At 33.6% G+C, this 18,767-nt stretch overlaps 1 protein-coding gene across 1 annotated transcript in view; it reads left to right on the top strand.

Moving 5' to 3' along the window:
• The window catches only part of Ccdc14 (coiled-coil domain containing 14), a 59,735-nt gene that overhangs the window by 19,508 nt on the left and 21,460 nt on the right, over positions 1-18,767 (top strand). Inside the window, exons 6-9 of the mRNA XM_046457949.2 lie at positions 12,623-12,859; positions 12,972-13,066; positions 14,061-14,577; positions 16,830-16,971. Coding sequence (XP_046313905.2) covers positions 12,623-12,859; positions 12,972-13,066; positions 14,061-14,577; positions 16,830-16,971 — 991 coding nt within the window. The remainder of the gene's footprint in view (positions 1-12,622; positions 12,860-12,971; positions 13,067-14,060; positions 14,578-16,829; positions 16,972-18,767) is intronic.

Here is an 18,767-nt window from a genome sequence, read left to right as displayed (position 1 = left end):
TTTTAAAAAAATTTATTTTAATTAGCTATACATGATAGCAGAATGCATTTTGATTAATTGTATGTAATTTCATCACAACTTTTTATTTCTCTGTCACAATGTAGCATTGCATCATATGTGCAGTCTTACATGTACCTAGGATAATGATGTCCATCTTATTTCACCATCTTTTCTGCCCCATTGTTGGTAGGCTTTTGATTGTGTCTTCAATTTCCTTGCTTGAAACTGATCTGTTTAAATTTTCTCTGTTCTCCTGCTTCAATTTGGGTTTGTCCTGTGTCTTTAGAAATTTGTCAGTGTCTTCAAGTTTTTCTACTTTATTATAGTATAAATTTTTAAAATAGTTTTATTATCATTTTTATTTCAGTTGTGTCCATTGTGATATTTCCTTTTTCATCATGAATTTTTATAATTTGAATTTTTTATTTGTTAGCTTGGCTAAGAGTTTATCAATTTTATTTATTTTTTTCAAAGAATGAACTTTTTTTTTTTGAATTTTTTTTTTTTCAATTTCATTGAGTTTAGCTCTGATTTTAATTATTTCCTGTCTTCTGCCTTTGGTGTTGATTTGTTCTTCTTTTTCTATGGGTTGGAGGAGTAATGTTAGGTTATTTGGTGACTTTATATTCTTTTAATGAATGACTTCAATGCAATGAACCTTCCTCTTAGAACTTCATATTGTCCTTCATAGTGTCCCAGATATTTTGCTATGTTGTGCTGCTATTCTCATTTACCTGTATTTTTTTTTTTTAATTTCATCCCTGGATTTCTTCTGCTATCCATTAGTCATTCAACAGTATATTATTTAATATCTGGTTGTTAGAGTAGCTTCTATTTTTTATTTTATCACTGATTTTTAATTTTATTCCATTATAATCTGATAGAATGCAAGGTATTATCTATATTTTTTGTATTTGCTAAGAGTAGCTTTGTGGTCTAAGATATGATCTATTTTAGAGAAAGATCTGTGTGCTGCTAAGAAGAAAATGTATTCAGTCATTGATGGATGAAATATTCTATATATGTTTGTTAAGTTTAAATTATTAATTTCTTTTGTATGGAGAATGTATTCAGTGGTGAGAGAGGTGTGTTAGACACCCAGTATTATTGTGTTATGGTCTGTTTGATTCTTGAAATTGAGAACAGTTTGTTTGATGTATGTAGATGCTTCATTGTTCGGGGCATGAATATTCTTATGTCTTGTTGATGTATAATTCCTTTAAGTAGTATGAAATATCTTTCTTTGTCCCTTCTGATTAATTTTGGTTTGAAGTCCACTTTATATGATATGAAGATGTAAATCCCTGATTGTTTACAAGATCCATGTGAATGATATATTTTTTCCTATCCTTTTACCATGAGTCTGTGGATGTCTTTGCCTATAAGGTGAGTCTCTTGGAGACAGTACATTGTTGAGTCTTTGTTTTTAATTCAATCTGCCTTTTTATATATATTATATTATTTATATATATTCTTTTAGTTGTCTATGGACCTTTTATTTATTTATATGTGGTGCTGAGAATCAAACCCATACCTCACACATGCTAGGCAAGTGCTCTACCACTGAACCACAACTCCAGCCCTGTCTGTGCCTTTTGATTGATTTATTTAGGTCATTTACATTCAGTGTTATTATTGAGAAATGATTTTTGTTCCCTGTCATTTTGATTTATTTCTGATTTTTAATTTGAATTAGTTTCGCCTTTGATTGACTATTGGTCTAGTGTAGTTTCTTCCTTTGCTGATTTTCATTTTTGTTTTTCATTTCTTCTTCATGAAGTATCTTATTGAGTATGTTTTGTAGTGCAGGCTTTCTAGTTGTGAATTCTTTTAACTTTTGTTTATCATGGAAGATTTTTAGTTCATTGGCAATTCTGAAGCTTGATTTTGCTGGGTATAATATTCTTGGCTGGCATCCATTTTCCTTCAGAGCTTGGTATATATTATTTCAAGACCTCCTAGCTTTGAGGATCTGGGTTGAGAAATCAGCTGAGATCTGGATGTGTTTCCCTTTAAATGTGACCTATTATTTTTCTCTGTCAACTTTTAAAATTCAGTCCTTATTCTGTATGTTAGGCGTTTTTATAATAATGTGCCTTAGTTTGGGTCTGTTATAATTTTGTATATTTGGGGTCCTGTAAGCCTTCTCTATTTGATTTTTCCATTTCATTATTTAGGTTTGGGAAATTTTCTAATATTATTTCATTGAAAAGCATGTCCATTCCTTTGGTTTATATCTCCAAGCCTTCATCTATCTCAATAAACCTTAAGTTTGGTCTTTCCTGGTTATCCTATATTTCTTGGAAGTTCTGTTCATGGTTTCTTAACATCTTTTCTCTATGGTAAACTTTATTTTCAAGATTATATATATTGTTCTCATTGCCTGAAACTGTCTTTCAAGTAGTCTAGTCTGTTGGTGATGCATTCCATTGAAATTTTAATTTGGTTTATTAATTCCTTCATTTTGAGGATTTTTTTTTTTTTTTTTTGCTGATTTCATTTTAGAATCTGTATCTCTATTGAAGTGAACTTTCACTTTCTGAATTTTCTCTCTGATTTTACTCCTTACATTGTCCTTTATCTAGCGGATTAGTTTATGTACATTCTAAACTCTTTCTCTGACATTTCTTCCACTGTAGTGTCAATGGATTCTGTTATTGAAGTATTTTGGTTTGTTTGGGGTAATTTTTTCCCTTGCTTTTTCATGTTTTTTCTTTGTCTACCCATCTAACAGTATGGATCTGAGGCAGTAGTTTCTACCGTGTGGACTTATCTGTAACTGAAGGTTTCCAGTACCTCACCATTTAGGGGGAGATAAATAATAACAACAGGAGCTGGGGTTGTGGCTCAGTGGTAGAGTGCTTGCCTAACACATGTGAGGCACTAGGTTCAATCCTCAGCACCACATAAAATAAATAAAGTTATATGAAAAATAATAACAACAATCAGTTCAAACAATATATACCATTAAACCAAATAGTTTCTGCAATGACATCTACAATGTTAGTTGTGACAATAAACAGTAATGACATGATCAGTTATGAGTAAAATTATCAGCGTACAATAAAAACAGTAAGTTTGTAAAAGGGTTTACAATTTCAAATGTTGAACAGGGAGAGAACGGAATGATGTAGGATTTGATGATTATGAGGGAGAAGGAGAGAAGATAGTAGTAAAAAAATTAAAAGGAGTGAAAGAGAATAGTAGAGATTGGCTGTGAGCAGAAGCAAGAGAGAGAATCAAGGGAAACAGATAAGTGAGACAAAAAATATATAAAGTAAAAAATTTAAAAATTAAAAATAAAAGTAAGAGTACAAAACAAAACTGACCTATAATAGTCAAACATCCTACTCCTCAAATTATTGATCCATGAAAAACAACTGGCTTCAAAAATGCTAGAAATAAAAAAATAAAGAAAAGAATATGTATAAATGTTCATGAATCATTAAGGTCACAAACATTGAAAAGAAAAAAAAAATCTTGATGAGAAGTTAAGGAATTATTTCCATTGGAATTCAAAAGATTCCCAGCTTTCCTTCTTAGCAGTGTCAGGGTGGGGTGTCTGGAGTGAGGGAGGTAATCCTGTAGGTGGAACTCCTTTAGGCAGGGTTTAGGTTTAGGAAGGCTCCAGGCTCTTCACTGAATGCCAGTTGGTCTGGAGATTTTAAATCAGTGCATCTCCAGGGCCCTGCACTTGCTAGTCCATGTTGGAAGGCTCTACCCTAGGGATCGCTCCTGGGTTCTACTTGTGTGGTGGAGGAGCTGATTCTTAGTCCACTCTGTCCCCAGTGGACCCCATGTTTCCTGGTCTCACGTTTAGTCTCCAAACTCTTTCCTGTCCCCCTACCAACCCTTTTGAATTCCCAGGCAGGGTGGTCTCTCCCAGCTGGTCTTACAAGCAGCTGGTTTGGACGGGGAGGGGGAGAGCTGGGTGGGTTGCCACGACTAGTGTTCCCCTGTGTAAACCCCTCTCAACGTTTGATTTTCTTCTGATCATTTAGGCACACTTACTGAAGCCCTCTTAATGTGTATAGCCCTCTTAATGTGTATGAGGTCTGGAATTTGTTCTCACAAGTTTTATTTTCACAAGCTGATAATTAGTCTTATTGTGTCATGAATCCTAACAGAGGACAGAAGATTACTGGATCAGAGACAAAAAGACTCTTTTGTAGCATAGCAAGTGTCATGTATTTTGGGTTTGCCAGGCGTATATTTCAGATGAAACTTGGGTTAGCTAGGAAATGGGTCCCTTAGCTTCCAGCCACCAGGCCATGGCTGCTAAATGGTTCCTTCCTTTGTCTTCCACACCAGCCAGGAGATATACTGCTTCTTTCCTGCACCCGGATATTGTGGGATATTGTGCAATGACTCAGGCCTCCTAAAAATGCAGGTTCCATCAATTTCCTTGTCCTTATACTTTGCTCGCTGAGGGACCACTCTGGCTGGTGCCTTTGGCTGTGGCAGTGGCTGTGACATTGAGGATTTCTTTCTTATTATAACCAACCATCTGAGTCTTTGATCTGCTTTGAATGTCCAGTACTAAATTCCAGTAAAGTACCTCCCCCGCTTTTTCACCCCCCTTGCTGAGAAGCTGCCTATCTTCTTTATTTGGGTCATCCATGTAGCAGCCAGAAAAGCAACCTTCTCTATTTTTCCATTTCAAAACCCCCCTATTTATGTGTTTTCTGTGACTGGTTTTGTGTTTCAGTGTTAGACTTGAGTTTTGACAGGAAACTGGCCCACTAAACCTAATACATTTACTGTCTGACCTTTTAAGAAACAATGAGCTCAACCCTGATCTTACCTCTTTGCACAGAAGCCCTTGGATGGGGGCCCAATGGATAAAGAAAGAACTGGTAGCACCTATTCCTTCAGTCTCCAGGGGACCCTTCCTCAAGAAATTCTCATTTGAATATATGATTGACAGTGGGTATCATGGTAGTGACTTGTTGGATTCTGACTTCTGTCAGTCAGAGTTCTAACAAGAAACAAGATGGCAATATCCAATATAATTTGAGGAGAGTTTCATTACAAAGAAATGAATCAGGTAGTGAAAACCATAAGAGATTGTGCTACCTAGTGCTAGCAACAGCAGCAGAGCTGTCATTAACACTAAGCCTTAAAGAATTAGGAGAGACAAAAGATTACTGGACCCAGAAGGAGACACTATTTATAGAGTAGACTATCTTGAGAAGTGCAGCTAGCTTACAAAACTAGCTTAAGATTACCTCATCAAGAGGGAACAGGAAGAAGCACTCTGACTTCATTCTTCTTCCTTTCTTGGATATGCCAATTGATTGGATTGACTTTTTATCCAATTTGATTTTTATTCTCACAGGTTGGTAAATTAGTCTTATTGTGTCGCAAATCCTGACAGAGGACACAGGTTACTGGATCAGAGACAAAGGACTCTTTTATAGCATAGCAAGCAGTGTATCCATCAGCATATTTGCGTTAGTTCTCCCTAACACCTTATTAGGGGGTAGGGGGTGATAATGTGATGGAACCAGATACATGCTGCACATGCTTTGGGTTAGGATAGCAGCTAAGGAACACTGAGCTTGAGAAATCTGTCACTATGATAATAAACAGTAAGCAGATATGTCCAGAGGGATATATTACCTCATCTTCAAGTTTGCTGACTACAAATACAACCCTGAGAATTGGCCCAGGTAAAGAGCTTAAGTCAAAAAACCTTGCTTTCTCAGCATACACAGGAAGATGTGTAGGAGCAAGAGAGACCCATGAAGAATTGTCTCTTAACAGTGTAATCCATATAGATCAGCATCCCTGGAAGAGCAGGATGGAGACCAGTAGAGGATGGATTTGGAGTGGCAGATGAATGAAAACTGACATTTTGGGCTCCTAGCATTAAATTCTTATTTGGATTAGAGTCAAATCAGCAGTTCTAACCTGTGATCAGTACACAATATTCTTATTGTTCTTCCTCCACCATACTTTCTTCATCAGAAGGAAGGACCTACTTCCATAGGACAATCTTCTTTAGGGTTACAGTATTAGAAATTAGGTCTCATTGATTAATTTACTCCTAAATTCAACTCACTAGAAGAGAATTCTCCTTCCCTCTTGTTCTTTAGTTTACTAACCTGTAATGCTATCTAGAAAGGAACATTTTTTGTTTTTTTGGTGTATGTGTGGTAAAGTAGGGGATTTTGCCCTGTTATCTTAATGCTCAGTGATATTCTTCTCTCTCTCTCTCTCTCTTTTTTTTTTTTTTTTAGAGAGAGAGAATTTTAATGTTTATTTTTTTAGTTATTGGCGGACACAACATCTTTGTTTGAATGTGGTGCTGAGGATCGAACCCGGGCTGCATGCATGCCAGGCGAGCGTGCCACCGCTTGAGCCACATCCCCAGCCCTGATATTCTTCTCTTTTACCTCTCTTCCCAACTGAGATAATCATAAATAGAATTTTAAGGAATCTATTTCAGCATGTTAACTAGTAGCTATCATTTTAATTTTAACATATTCCATCTTGCTGGGTTTTTTTTTTTGGTTAACTGTCTTCTGGGGCACAGCTTTCTTATATACTTTCTGTCTGGGACCTACTTGATTTTTGAATGTCTGTGGAGTCAAGTAAACCTATTCAATGCATTCTGGTGAAAGGCAGAGAGGCAGTTTGAGAAATGTATTGAGCTTATATGAAGTGCTTCTGACATTTAAATTTTTTTTTTTTTTCTCTTGAGAGAGGACCTTGCTGTGTAACCCAGGCTAGCCTTGATCTCAAGATCCTACTGTCTTAGCCTCCCAGTTAGCTAAGACTAAAGGCCTATATCATTGCACCTGGCCAAAAAAGTTTCACTTAAATAAACAACTTTTTAGATTTGATAACTGTTGAATGCTTTCGTGATTATGCTTTTAATAACATACAGATGCTTTTTGACCTATGGTGGTGGTATATTTTCCATAAATCAATCCAGTGTAAATTAAAAATATTATAACTTAAAGAAAAATACCTAGCCTACCAAACATCATAGCTTAGCAACACAATTCATTGAAAAATATGTTTAACCTCATGATTGCATGGCTGCCGGGAGCTATAGCTTTTTGGTGCTGTTGCCTAGCATCACAAGAGAATATGGTACAACCTAGAAAAGATAAACATTCACAATCTGAAGTATGGTTTCTACTGAATGCATCTTGCTTTATAGCATTGTAAGATAAAAAAATAAAATCGTAAATTGAGCCATCATAAGCTGGGGGCCATCTGCTCTCTCTTTGAGAAATAAACCACACAAGCAGAATCTTTTGAGCAGTGATTGCCCTATCAAGGCCAGATGTTCTTTTGTATTTCAAATTATAATAGGTATCCAGTTGCTTTTAACTGCACTAGATGCTCTTTATTTGGGTGGAAGGCTGACTTGCCTGTGCTTATATATCCAAGCAAAGACCACCACTTGTACAACACCTAGAATTCATGGACTGAAAAGGTTTCATGGACTGAATAAATGAATGCCTCCCTCATGAGTTCTAATCATTAATTAAACATTGTCATCCTGATCTGTTAGGTAAAGTTTTCATGGAAGGTGCTTTGGTGTCATTAAGAAAAGCAAGAACATATACTTCATTTGTGTTTATATAGTAACAAACCTATTTTATTGCTTTGTTTTTGAAATTAAATTGTATAATAATAATTCAAATTTCTTTTATATCCATTTGTGGTTTCTAACTTGTCCTGGATTATTTGCTTTAAGACTTTATACCATATGTACAAATATTCACCATACAAACTGAGTTTTTAGAGGAGCAAAATAAGTCATTTTATTAGAGGACTTTGATTTTTAAGAAGTATGTTTGGAGTTAAAATTTTATGTTGGACGATGACATCTGCTGGCAGAGGCATAATATTGTACGTAGCTCAGCTTGATGAGAGTCTGTAAAATGACCCCTTGAAAAGAAGGAATAGGAGCTATTGCATTTCAAAGTTAAAATATTCTAGATAAGAGTACCTTTCCATTTAATTTATTATAAAATTATATTTGTAATAAGAAGTAATACTTGCTTTACAGGGATCTATTAACCAGCGCTTTTTTTTTTTGGTAACTCATTTGTTCAGATTGTGAATACAACAATTACTGCTTTTGGTTTTAATCACCTCTTGTTCAGTGGTATATTATCATCAGATAGCAATATTTATGGATAATGAAGTATTTACTTAAGAGTTTGCAGCTATCTGATGTTATAACATTTAATGAATTTTTACTGTGTACTGTACATTGATTTAAGAACTAGGCAAGTGTTTACTTCTTACAACAGTCTTAAAATTTTTTTTAGAGTTTTTTAAAAAAATTTTTAGTTGTAGATGGACACAATACTTTTTTTGATTGATTTATTGTTATGTGGTGCTGAGGATCGAACCCAGTGCTTCCATGTGCTAGGCAGGCACTCTACCACTGAGCCACAACCCCAGCCCTTAAAATACTTTTTTAATTACCATTTTTCTAATGAGGAAAAGGAAGTCAATAAAAGCTAAGCAATTTGCTCAAGGTTACTCAGTAAGTGAACTTTTGAAATTGATATCTGTTGAGTAGTACTATATAGAAAACTTTTTTTTTATTTATTAGTTTATTAATACCAGGTTTCTATTTTGTATAATCCCTTGGTCCCTTTCCTGTGCTAATCTCCCTCTGATTTTCATGGGATTTCTCCCCCTCTTCCTGTTTCTTTAGTTTCCATGTGAGAGAAAACATATGACCCTTGACCATCTGAGTTTAACTTATTTAATAATTTGACATAATACTATCTAGTTCCATCCATTTTACTGCAAATGACATAATTTCATTTTTCTTTTATGACTGAATAAAACTCCATTGGGTATATATACCACATTTTCTTTATCCATTCATCCATTGATGGACACCTACACTGATTCCATAGTTTGGCTATTGTGAATTGCAATGATATAAACATGGGTATGCATGTATCATTGTAGTGTGATGGCTTTAATTCTTTAGGATGAATATTGAGGAGTGATACAGCTGGCTCATGGTTTCATCTCTAGTCCTTGGGGAAACCTTCATACTGATTTCCATAGTGGCTGTGCTAATTTATAATCCCACCAACAGTATAAAAGTGTTCCTTTACTTTCCATATCCTTGTCAGCATTTATTATTATTTGTATTCTTGATGATTACCATTCTGACTGGTGTAAGATGTAATCTCAGTGTAGTTGTTATTTGCATTTTCCTAATTGTTAATGATATTGAACGCATTTTCATGTATTAATCATTTTATTTTTTTTATTGAGAAGCATCTATTTAGTTCATTTGCCCATTTATTAATTGGGTTATATGATTTTATTGGTGCAAAAGTTTTTTGAGTTCTTTACATATTCTAGATGTTAATCTTCTGTCAGAAGAGTAGCTAACAAAGATTTTCTCCCATTCTGTAGGTTTTCTCTTCATATTCCTAATTGTTTCCTTTGCTGTGCAGAAGGTTTTGAATTTGATGCCATCCCATTTATTAACCTTTGGCATTATTTCCTGAACTTTAGAGGTCCTATTGAGAAAGTTGTTGGAGTGTTGACCCTGTGTTTTCTTCTAGGAGTTGCATAGTTTCTGTTCTAATTCCTAGATCTTTTCATCCATTTTGAGTTAATTTTTGTGCAGGGTTAGAGATAAGGGTGTATTTAATTCTTCTACATAGGGATAACCAGTTTTCCCAGCACCATTTGTTTAAAAGATCTTATGTTTAAAAATACTCCTATGTATGGCACTTTTGTCAAGGATCAGATAACTGTTTCTATGTAGTTTTGTCCCTGTGTCTTCTATTGTAACATTGGTCTCTGCGTTTGTTTTAATGTCAGTACCATGCATGTTACTATAGCTCTGCAGTATATTTCAAAGTCAGGTATTGTGATGCCTTCTGCACTGTTTTTTGTTTGTTTGTTTGTTTGTTTTTTGGGGGGGCTTAGAATTGCTTTGGCTATTCTGGGTCTTTTATTCTTCCAATTGAGTTTTAAGACTGTTTTTCTAGTTCAGTGAAGAATGTCATTGGTATTTTGATGGGAATTGCATTGAATATGTATATTCTTTTTGGTAGTATGGCCACTTAATAGTATTATTTCTGCCTGTCCATGAGTATTGAAGGTCTTTCCATTTTCTGAGTTCTTCAATTTCTTTCTTTTTTTTTTTTTAATATTTTTAGTTGTAGATGTACACAATACCTTTATTTTTATATGGTGCTGAGGATTGAACCTAGTGCCTCACATGTGCAAGGCAAGCGCTGTACCACTGAGCTACAGCCCCAGCCCCTTTTTCAATTTCTTTCTTCAGTTTTCTGTAGTTTTCTTTATAGAGGTCTTCCACCTCCTCGTTTACATTTATTCCTAGGTATTTTATTTTCTTTGAGGCTATTGTGAATGGAATTGTCTTCCTGATTTCTTTCTCAGATTCATTGTTGATGTATAGAAAACTAATTGATTTTTGTATGTTGATTTTGTAACCTGCTACTTTGCCAAATTTATTAGCTTAACAGTCTTTTAATGGAGGTTTTTGGACCTTCTAAGTATAGGATCACATTACAAACAGCGATAATTTCACTTTTCTTTCCTATTTTTATCCCTTTTATTTCTTTCTCTTGCCTAATTGCTGTTGCTTGAATTTCTAGCACAATATTTTAAATAGGATTGGTTAAGAGTAGACATCCTTGTCTTGTCCCAGATCTTGAAGGAAATACTTTCAGTTTTTCCCCATTTACTATGAATTTGGCTTTGATTTTTTCATATATAGCCTTTATATGTTGAGGTAGGTTCTTTCTATCTCTTTTCTTCAGTGTTTTTATTATAATGGATGCTAAATTTTGTCGAAGGCATTATCTGCATCTATTGAGGTGACTGTGATTTTTGTCTTTCTATTTATGTGTTTGATTACATTTATTGATTTACATGTATTAGACCATCCTTGCATATCTGGAACAAAACCAACTTTGGACCTGGTATACATTCTTCTCATGTTATTTTATTAAGAATTTTTTATCTAAGTTCTTCAGGGATACTGGGTTGTTGTTTTATTTCTTTGATGTGTCCTTATCTGGTTTTGTTATGAGTGTGATACTGGCTTCCTAGAATGTATTTTTGGTAGTGTTTTATCTTATGGAATAATTTGAGGAGTATTGACATTAGTTCTTCTTTAAAGGTTTGTTTGGTAGAATTCATCTGAGAATCCATCTGGTCCTGGGGTTTTCTTTGTTGGAAGCTTTTTATTATTGCTTCTATCTCAATACAGGTTATTGGACTGTTTAGGTTTTCCATTTATTTCTTCTTGATTCAGTTTTGTAGATCATATTTGTCTAGAAATGTATCCACTTCTTCTAAGTTTTCCTATTTATTGAAGTGTAAGTTTTCAAAATCGTCTCTAATGATCCTCTGTATTTCTGTGATGCCTTTTTTAAAAAAAATCTCTAATTATATTAAAATGGATTTTCTCTCTTTTCAGTTAATTTTAAGGGCTTATAAATCTCGTTTTTTTCCTCAGAACCAATTCTTCCCTTTCATTGATCCTTTGAATTTTTTTTTTTCATTCTCAATTTCATTGGTATCAGCTCCGATCTTTATTATTTTCTTCTTTCTAATGGTTTGGAATTAGTTTGTTCTTTTTCAAGGGCCTTGAGATGCATCATTAGGTTGTTTATTTGGGATCTTTCTGATTTTCTTATGTAAGTACTTACTCATAGCTATAAATTTTCGTCTTGGAACTCCCTTCATAGTGTCCTAGAGGTTCTGGTATGTTGTATCACTATTCTTGTTTGAGTCTAAGAATTTTTAAATTTCTCCCCTGATTTCATCTATCACCCATTCATCATTGAAAAATATATTGCTCAGGATGCTGCAGTTGTGACTCAGTGTGAGCACTTACCTAGCATGTGTGAGGCACTGAGTTTGATCAGCACCACATTTAAATATAAATAAATAAAATAAAGATATTTAAAAAGGGATTGGAGATATGGCTCAGTGATTAAGTGTCCCTAGTACCAAAAAAGAAGAAAAAAAAAAAGGAAACTTTAAAAAAAAAGTATATTGTTCAATTTCCATGTTTTCAATCTCCATGTGTTTATATAACTTCTGTAGGGTCTTATCATGTTGGTTTCTAATTTCATTCCATTTTGATCTGATAAGATACAAGGAATTAATATCTTTTTTTTTTTTTTTGCATTTGCTAAGTGTTGTTTTTGGCGTATTATTTCACTCTTACTGATTGATCTCAAAACTCCTAATTTTTTAATTGTTAAAGCATCAGGATTATTATATTCTGTCTTTTTTATTCCCTTTTCCCCTGAGACTGTAGACTGGACTAGGAACTAAGTGAAGGATTTTAGAATACAATACCCTTAAGACAGATATTGTAATTGAAGGAGAGGTTTTACAAAGAGCATTTAGTGGGGACTATTAAAGAATTAGCATAAATTTTTGACTGGAAAAAGCTTAATTCACCACTTTCAAAAATAATTCAGGTGTTTTTCTTTAGGGAATAATAGTGTTAAAGCCCTTCTGTAAAATGTGTGATGAATTGAACTACTTTTGAAAGTCCTTTTTTCCCCTAAGATGTTATGGTAAATGTTTTTGAGGAATCATATTACAAGAACTTTTTTCCTTTTTCCATTAGTATCTTCAGATAATAAAAAGCAGATACTTAATGAAGCTTCTGCTGGAAGTGAAAGAGACACATCAAGCATAGCACAAGATTGGTCATTACAAGATCATTATAGAATGTATTCACCAATAATATACCAAGCCCTCTGTGAGCATGTGCAGACTCAGATGTCAATGATGAGTAACTTGGCTTCGAAGAATTGTTCTAATGGAATTCCTGCTACACCTTGCCATACTGAGTCTGGTTCTGGTTAGTATGAATGATGTTTTTAAAATACTGGATGTAAACTGTGATTAAATTGTTTCGTTATTATATAAGCAATGCGATATGTGAATGACTTTTCCCTCCTCTTACTTTTTAGAATATCAGGCAACATCACGTTCTGGTTATGGCTGTTCTACCTCTACCCCAGCCTGGTCACCTCAGCGGCTGCCCTGCCCTCCAGTGGTTCATTCTGTGTGTACAGTTTTTATATTACACAAGTGATAGTTTGCTTATAGAAATTGGCATCTTAGGAGTGAATATTGAATTTTATTAATTCTTAATGTGCTAGTATGTAAAAAACAATTATTTTTTCAAGTTATTTTTTTATTAGAAAAGTTTGACCTCTTTTTTTTAGAACAATAGCAAGAATGAGGGGAAGAAATCAGTAGAAAAAAGAAATCAACCATACCCATCAACCAAGCACAGCTGCACTCTGATATAGTACTTTTGAGTCATTTAATTATCTTTGTAGGTTTTGTTTTCTGTTTATTTGTTAAGCTTGCTTTCTTTTTAAAATAAGAGTTATAATTAAATTTATAGCTTTAAATATGCTTTTCATTTATTACAAGCATGTTTATATCTTTTCTGAATAAGTAGTTAATGCTGTATTTTGTGGATATACTATAGTTCAACTACATATGTATTTAAGTAACAGCCAATTTTTTTCTGTAATATTTCTGTGAGTATATTTATGCAAAGGCTTTTTGTATGTTTGTGCTTCTTTTCTTTTTTTTTAATTTTTTTTTTTTTTTAGTTGTAGATGGGCACAATACCTTCTTTTTATTTTTATGTGGTGCCAGGGATCAAACCCAGTACCTTACGCATGCTAGGCAAGCGCTCTACCACTGAGCCACAACCCTGGCCCCTTGAGCTTATTTTCTTACAATGCAATTTCCCAATTTGCAAATGTTTGTTTTGATCCAAAAGTGGACAAATTTTTGCTGCCTCTAAAGTATGTAAACAATCTATTTTAGTCATAACCTTATAATGTTCTCATATTGCAAACTAGAATCTTTATAGTAAACTGGAGAAATCCAGCTTGCTTTTAAGCTGAAAATAACAGAAAGTTAGTTTCTAATATTTGAAAGCTATTTTCTAATATTTTTCATTTGAGTTTGTTATAATTAATCCCTCCACTAAGTGAATGCTCACAGTTTTGATGGCTTTTTTTTTTCCCTTGCTTCAGGAAGTCCAAACTGATGATGATAACCAGTTGGCATCACAAAGTAAAATAATCTCTGTGAACTATTCTGATGGCCCAAGGAATTCATTTAATATCAGTCCTGGAGTTCCATGTGGCTTGCCCCAAACTGACAAAGCGGCTATTCCAACATTTCAGCAGCCAAGTCTTGCTAATTGGATTCTGACACAAAAAGAAGTTCCTAAGGAAGCAGACCTACTAAAGTGTTTTCAAACACATATGTCTCTGTTTCAATCTCATGAAAAAGAAACTCTTCCGGACAGTCAGACACACCGAAGCTCCACTCAATCACAGCTAGCTTTCTTGGCCACTAATGAAGAAAGATGTGCCAGAGAACAAATTGGAGAGGCCACAAATGAAGGAAAGTATTTAAACATACATGTGCAAGATACAAAAACAGTCAAGGATGTACAGAAGGCAAAAAATGTGAACCAGACTGCTGACAAAGTTAGAACTATAAAATATTTGTTGAGAGAACTCAAGGCTCTGGTAGCAGAACAAGGTAGATGAGTACTTTCTTCATACTACATACTTATTACCATTCCTATTTTGTATAGTATGGTATTGTGCTAAATAGCTGTGTCATATTGTCTAGCTATGATTCAAATTTAGAATAATTTCCCTGAAGTTTGTGGTGTTTTTCATGGAACTATGTCTTGAACTAATAAGGAAATTTCTGTGGTATTCTTATTTTTTTAGGTTTTGATCTCTTCTTTCCTATGAATTTGAAACATGTTGGAAAATAGTAAGCATTCAAAGTTTTGCTTGCAAGTGTGTATTCATTCCATTTGATCCAAATGGATCCTGAAAAGATTCAGTTAAAGAGAATTTGTAGAGATAAAATTAGAGTGGTTAGAAGACCCCTTAAAATGATTAACTCTATGAAGTAGATTGCTTAATTTTCCTATTTAAAAAAGACACAGAGATTTCCTTCCCATTATTTCTTTAATAACTATTATATTGTTCATCAAATTGCACTTTGAGAAGTAACCCAAACCTCTTTTCAGTTTGGTTTTAGGATTTTTCTCTTAAAAATAATGTCTTTGAGCCAGGGTGTATTTAATTGAGAGAGAGAGATATATATAACCCTGCCCGCCCCCCCCCCCCCAAAGTAAGGCTTTGCTTTGAATGAGTTACAAATTTGTTATCATGAAAAATATGGTAATTGATTATGGAAGTAATGACTGAATATATAACATTTGCAGACAGACATACTCATAATCATAAAATACTGCAGGAACAGCCACATATTTAGCAAATTAAAATTGCTGTGTTTTCAGACGATCAAATTATTACTCTTCTCCTAACCAAATACTTAATCATAATAATGATAATAATAATGATATTACTTATCACTCTTTTATACTTACTTTGTGCCTTGTGCTATATTTTTCATGAATCACTTCATTTAATCTTCACAGCAACCCTGTGAAGTTCCATCATTTCCCCATTTTACAGATGAGTATATTGAGGCTTGGAGAACAGCATTTCATTTAATCTTCTGAACTACCCAGTGAGGTATTGTTATTACTTCCATTTAATCATGAAGAGACCCAGGCTTCAAGAGTTAGTAATTTAGATGCTGGTCAAAGGATACAAAATTTCAGATAGGAGGAATAAGTTCAAGAGATCTATTGTACAACATGGTGAATATAATTAATAAAAATGTATTGCATTCATTAAAATTGCCAAGAGAATGCTAGTGTTCTCATTACAAAAAATAAGTATATGAAGTAAAGCTACCCATTCCACAATGTATACATATTTTAAAACATATTGTATGTGATAAATATATGCTTATTGGTCAATTTAAATGCATTAATCTTTTTAAAAGATTAATTTAGTTTTTAAAAAAGAGTCAAGTGATTTGACTAAGGCTATAATCTAGGAAGGGATAAGGCCCCAGTCTGTCCCTTGAAAATTCATAAGCAAACACAGTCAGTCTACAGTGACTATAGAAGATGGCTCAGTGATTGGATATAGTTGTTTACTATGTACATGTATTTTTCATTAGGATGTTAAAATGTTTGTGGAGTTGAATAAGTTTTTGTAATTTGAATATACTTTCAACCTATTGAATGTTTTGATATTGGTTAATAGGTCATTTTAAATATTCCCAGTCCACAGAAAATTTGAGAATTAAGAAACAAAAATAAAAAGGACAAAAAAGCTAATGTACCTGTATCTGTTTGCTACTTCTTAAAATATTTACTATGCACAATTAATAACCAAAATGTTAGAATTGTGGCTGGCTGTATTAAATCTATTTTATAAAATCAAATAACGAAACTTAGCAAGCCATCCCTCAGTATTTGCAAAATGAGTCACGTAAAATAAATTAATTTTTGTAACAGGATCAGTTAATTTTTATAACATGAATTTTTCATGTTTGTACTGTATTCAATTTTAGGAAACCCTATAGCACTCAGAAGTCCACTATAGACCTTTGATAAGTGTGAATTAGGAGATATGTGTAAACTACTGTCCTCCTTGACTCAAATGAAAAAATATAAGCTATTGATTTAAGATTAACCTTTAATTTACTAGATTTAATTTCTTTAGAATTTTTCTAAGTAAGCAGGAAAGAGGAAAATGGGATTTGTATATAAATTCATAAATAATTGAATTAAAATGTATTTATAGCCAAGTATGAACATACCTATAAAGATTTTCTTTTATAGTTATATGTACCAATGGGCTTGTCCAAAATCAGTTTAAAATATTGATTTTACTCATTTCTTTTGTCTCTTATAGAGGATTCAGAAATTCAGAGATTGATAACAGAAGTAGAAGCATGTATATGTGGGCTTCCAGCAGTAAGTGGAAACAGAAATATTCAAGTTGAAATAGCACTGGCTATGCAGCCATTGAGAAGTGAAAATGCTCAGTTACGAAGGTAATTGCTCTTCGAATATTTTTGTGTGTAAGTAAAGATGTCCCATAGTTAGAATGAAGGTGCCCAATGGAAAAATCTAGGACTTCATAAGAAAAATTGATTTGCTGTCTTACTGTATTCCACTTTTTTCCAAAGATTTCTAGGATTTTCTAACTAACTTTTCCATTACTTTGTCTACTAATACCTATTTTCTTCCACCTTTTTTAAACCTCTGTCACCTGGTTTAGTGTATAGACAAGATAATTCTACTGTAACATGTCTAAATCTCAGAGGCATAGTACAGAAATGTTTAGTTCTCCCTCACTGCAAGACATCGTGGGTCACTGGAGATCTTTTTCATCTTTTGACTCAGGATCTAGGTTCCTTTTACCTCATGAAACCACAGTGTCAGTGTGTGTTTTCTAGGAAAAAGAGAATATGGATATAGCCATGGGGCATTCTTATATGCCATGGACCACTTAATATTTTGTAGGCTAAAACAAGGTACATGGCTCTTCCTAACATAATGTTCGAAGCACATAATTTTTCCAGACTTCCATATTTCTAGAAAGGAAAGTAGAACCTGATATGAGTAAGTATGTAACCCTATCACATTTGAACATAGGGGAAAAAATTCATTTAAATTCTTGGATTTATTTTTATTTTTGGCCATCTTAACATTTTGGAATAATTGTTTAAGAAAGATGTAAATCAGGGATCTTATCTCAAAATGTAGAAGAAATCACCCACATATTAATAATATCCTAACTTTGAATCTTTTGGTGATGACCAACAGGGCCAATACTCCAGTGTCTATTAATATACTTCACAGAGAATTAGAGTACATTTACTTCCAGGTGCTTCCGCAACACTACAATGTGAATGTGTCCTGAGTGTTACAGTTGCAGGAGCTTTAATCATTGTATAAGATGGGATTTTAGGGACCTGCACAGATTTTTTAAGAAACTGGAAAGCAAAAAAAATAGGATTTTTGGTTGGAGAATAGCTTAATTTTATTGATTGGATTCTAAACAGGCGAGATACCTAGTGAGATTTACTTTCTTAGTGTTATTTTTCTAGAAATCTTGTGTGTGTGTATGTAAAATATCTGATACTTGATAGACTCGCCAAGTTTAAATTCTGTCATCAGTCCTGACATAAGGGATTCTATAACAATGTTAATTTTTCAAAACCAAGACTAAATAATAATGGTAATGAACAGCAGCTACATTTAGGTCAGGCTACTGTCTTTTTTTTAAAATTTTTTTTACTTTTAGTTATACATGGACACAATATTTTTATGTGGTGCTCAGGATCGAACTCGTGCCTCACATGTACGAGGCAAGCGCTCTGCCAATGAACCACAACCGCAGCCTGAGGCTATTGTCCTTTATATGTGTCATCTCTAAATCTTCACAGTGTTCTATGAGTAGATATTGCTATTCTCATTTATACATGGGGAAATCAAAGCAAACGGTATGTAATTTGCTCAAGATCAAATAGCTAAGAAATGTTGAATTCTTGTTGGAATCAAGACTCAAATCCAAGGCAATTAGGTTTTAGAGAGAAGAATTCTAACTTATTGACTTATATATTGCCTCCACTAGGAAATAGAGATTCATTTACCTATCACTATTTAGGTGTATTATTTGAAACGAAAGAGTCATACTATAAGCCAGTCAAAATAAACATGCATATTATTTAAAGCAATGATTATCAAAGGATTGTTTTCTTAAGCATACTGTAAGTTAATCTCAGAATATTATGTATTTTAACATTGTCACCATGGAAATATCAGTAATTCTTATTTATTTTTG

The sequence above is a fragment of the Marmota monax genome, unplaced genomic scaffold (assembly GCF_021218885.2).
Source record: "Marmota monax isolate L192 unplaced genomic scaffold, Marmota_monax_Labrador192_F-V1.1 WCK01_AAM20220418_F8-fsc00052, whole genome shotgun sequence".
Classification (NCBI taxonomy): domain Eukaryota; kingdom Metazoa; phylum Chordata; class Mammalia; order Rodentia; family Sciuridae; genus Marmota; species Marmota monax.
The sequence above is the reverse complement of the archived record's forward strand: the minus strand, read 5'-3'. Positions and strand labels throughout refer to the sequence as shown.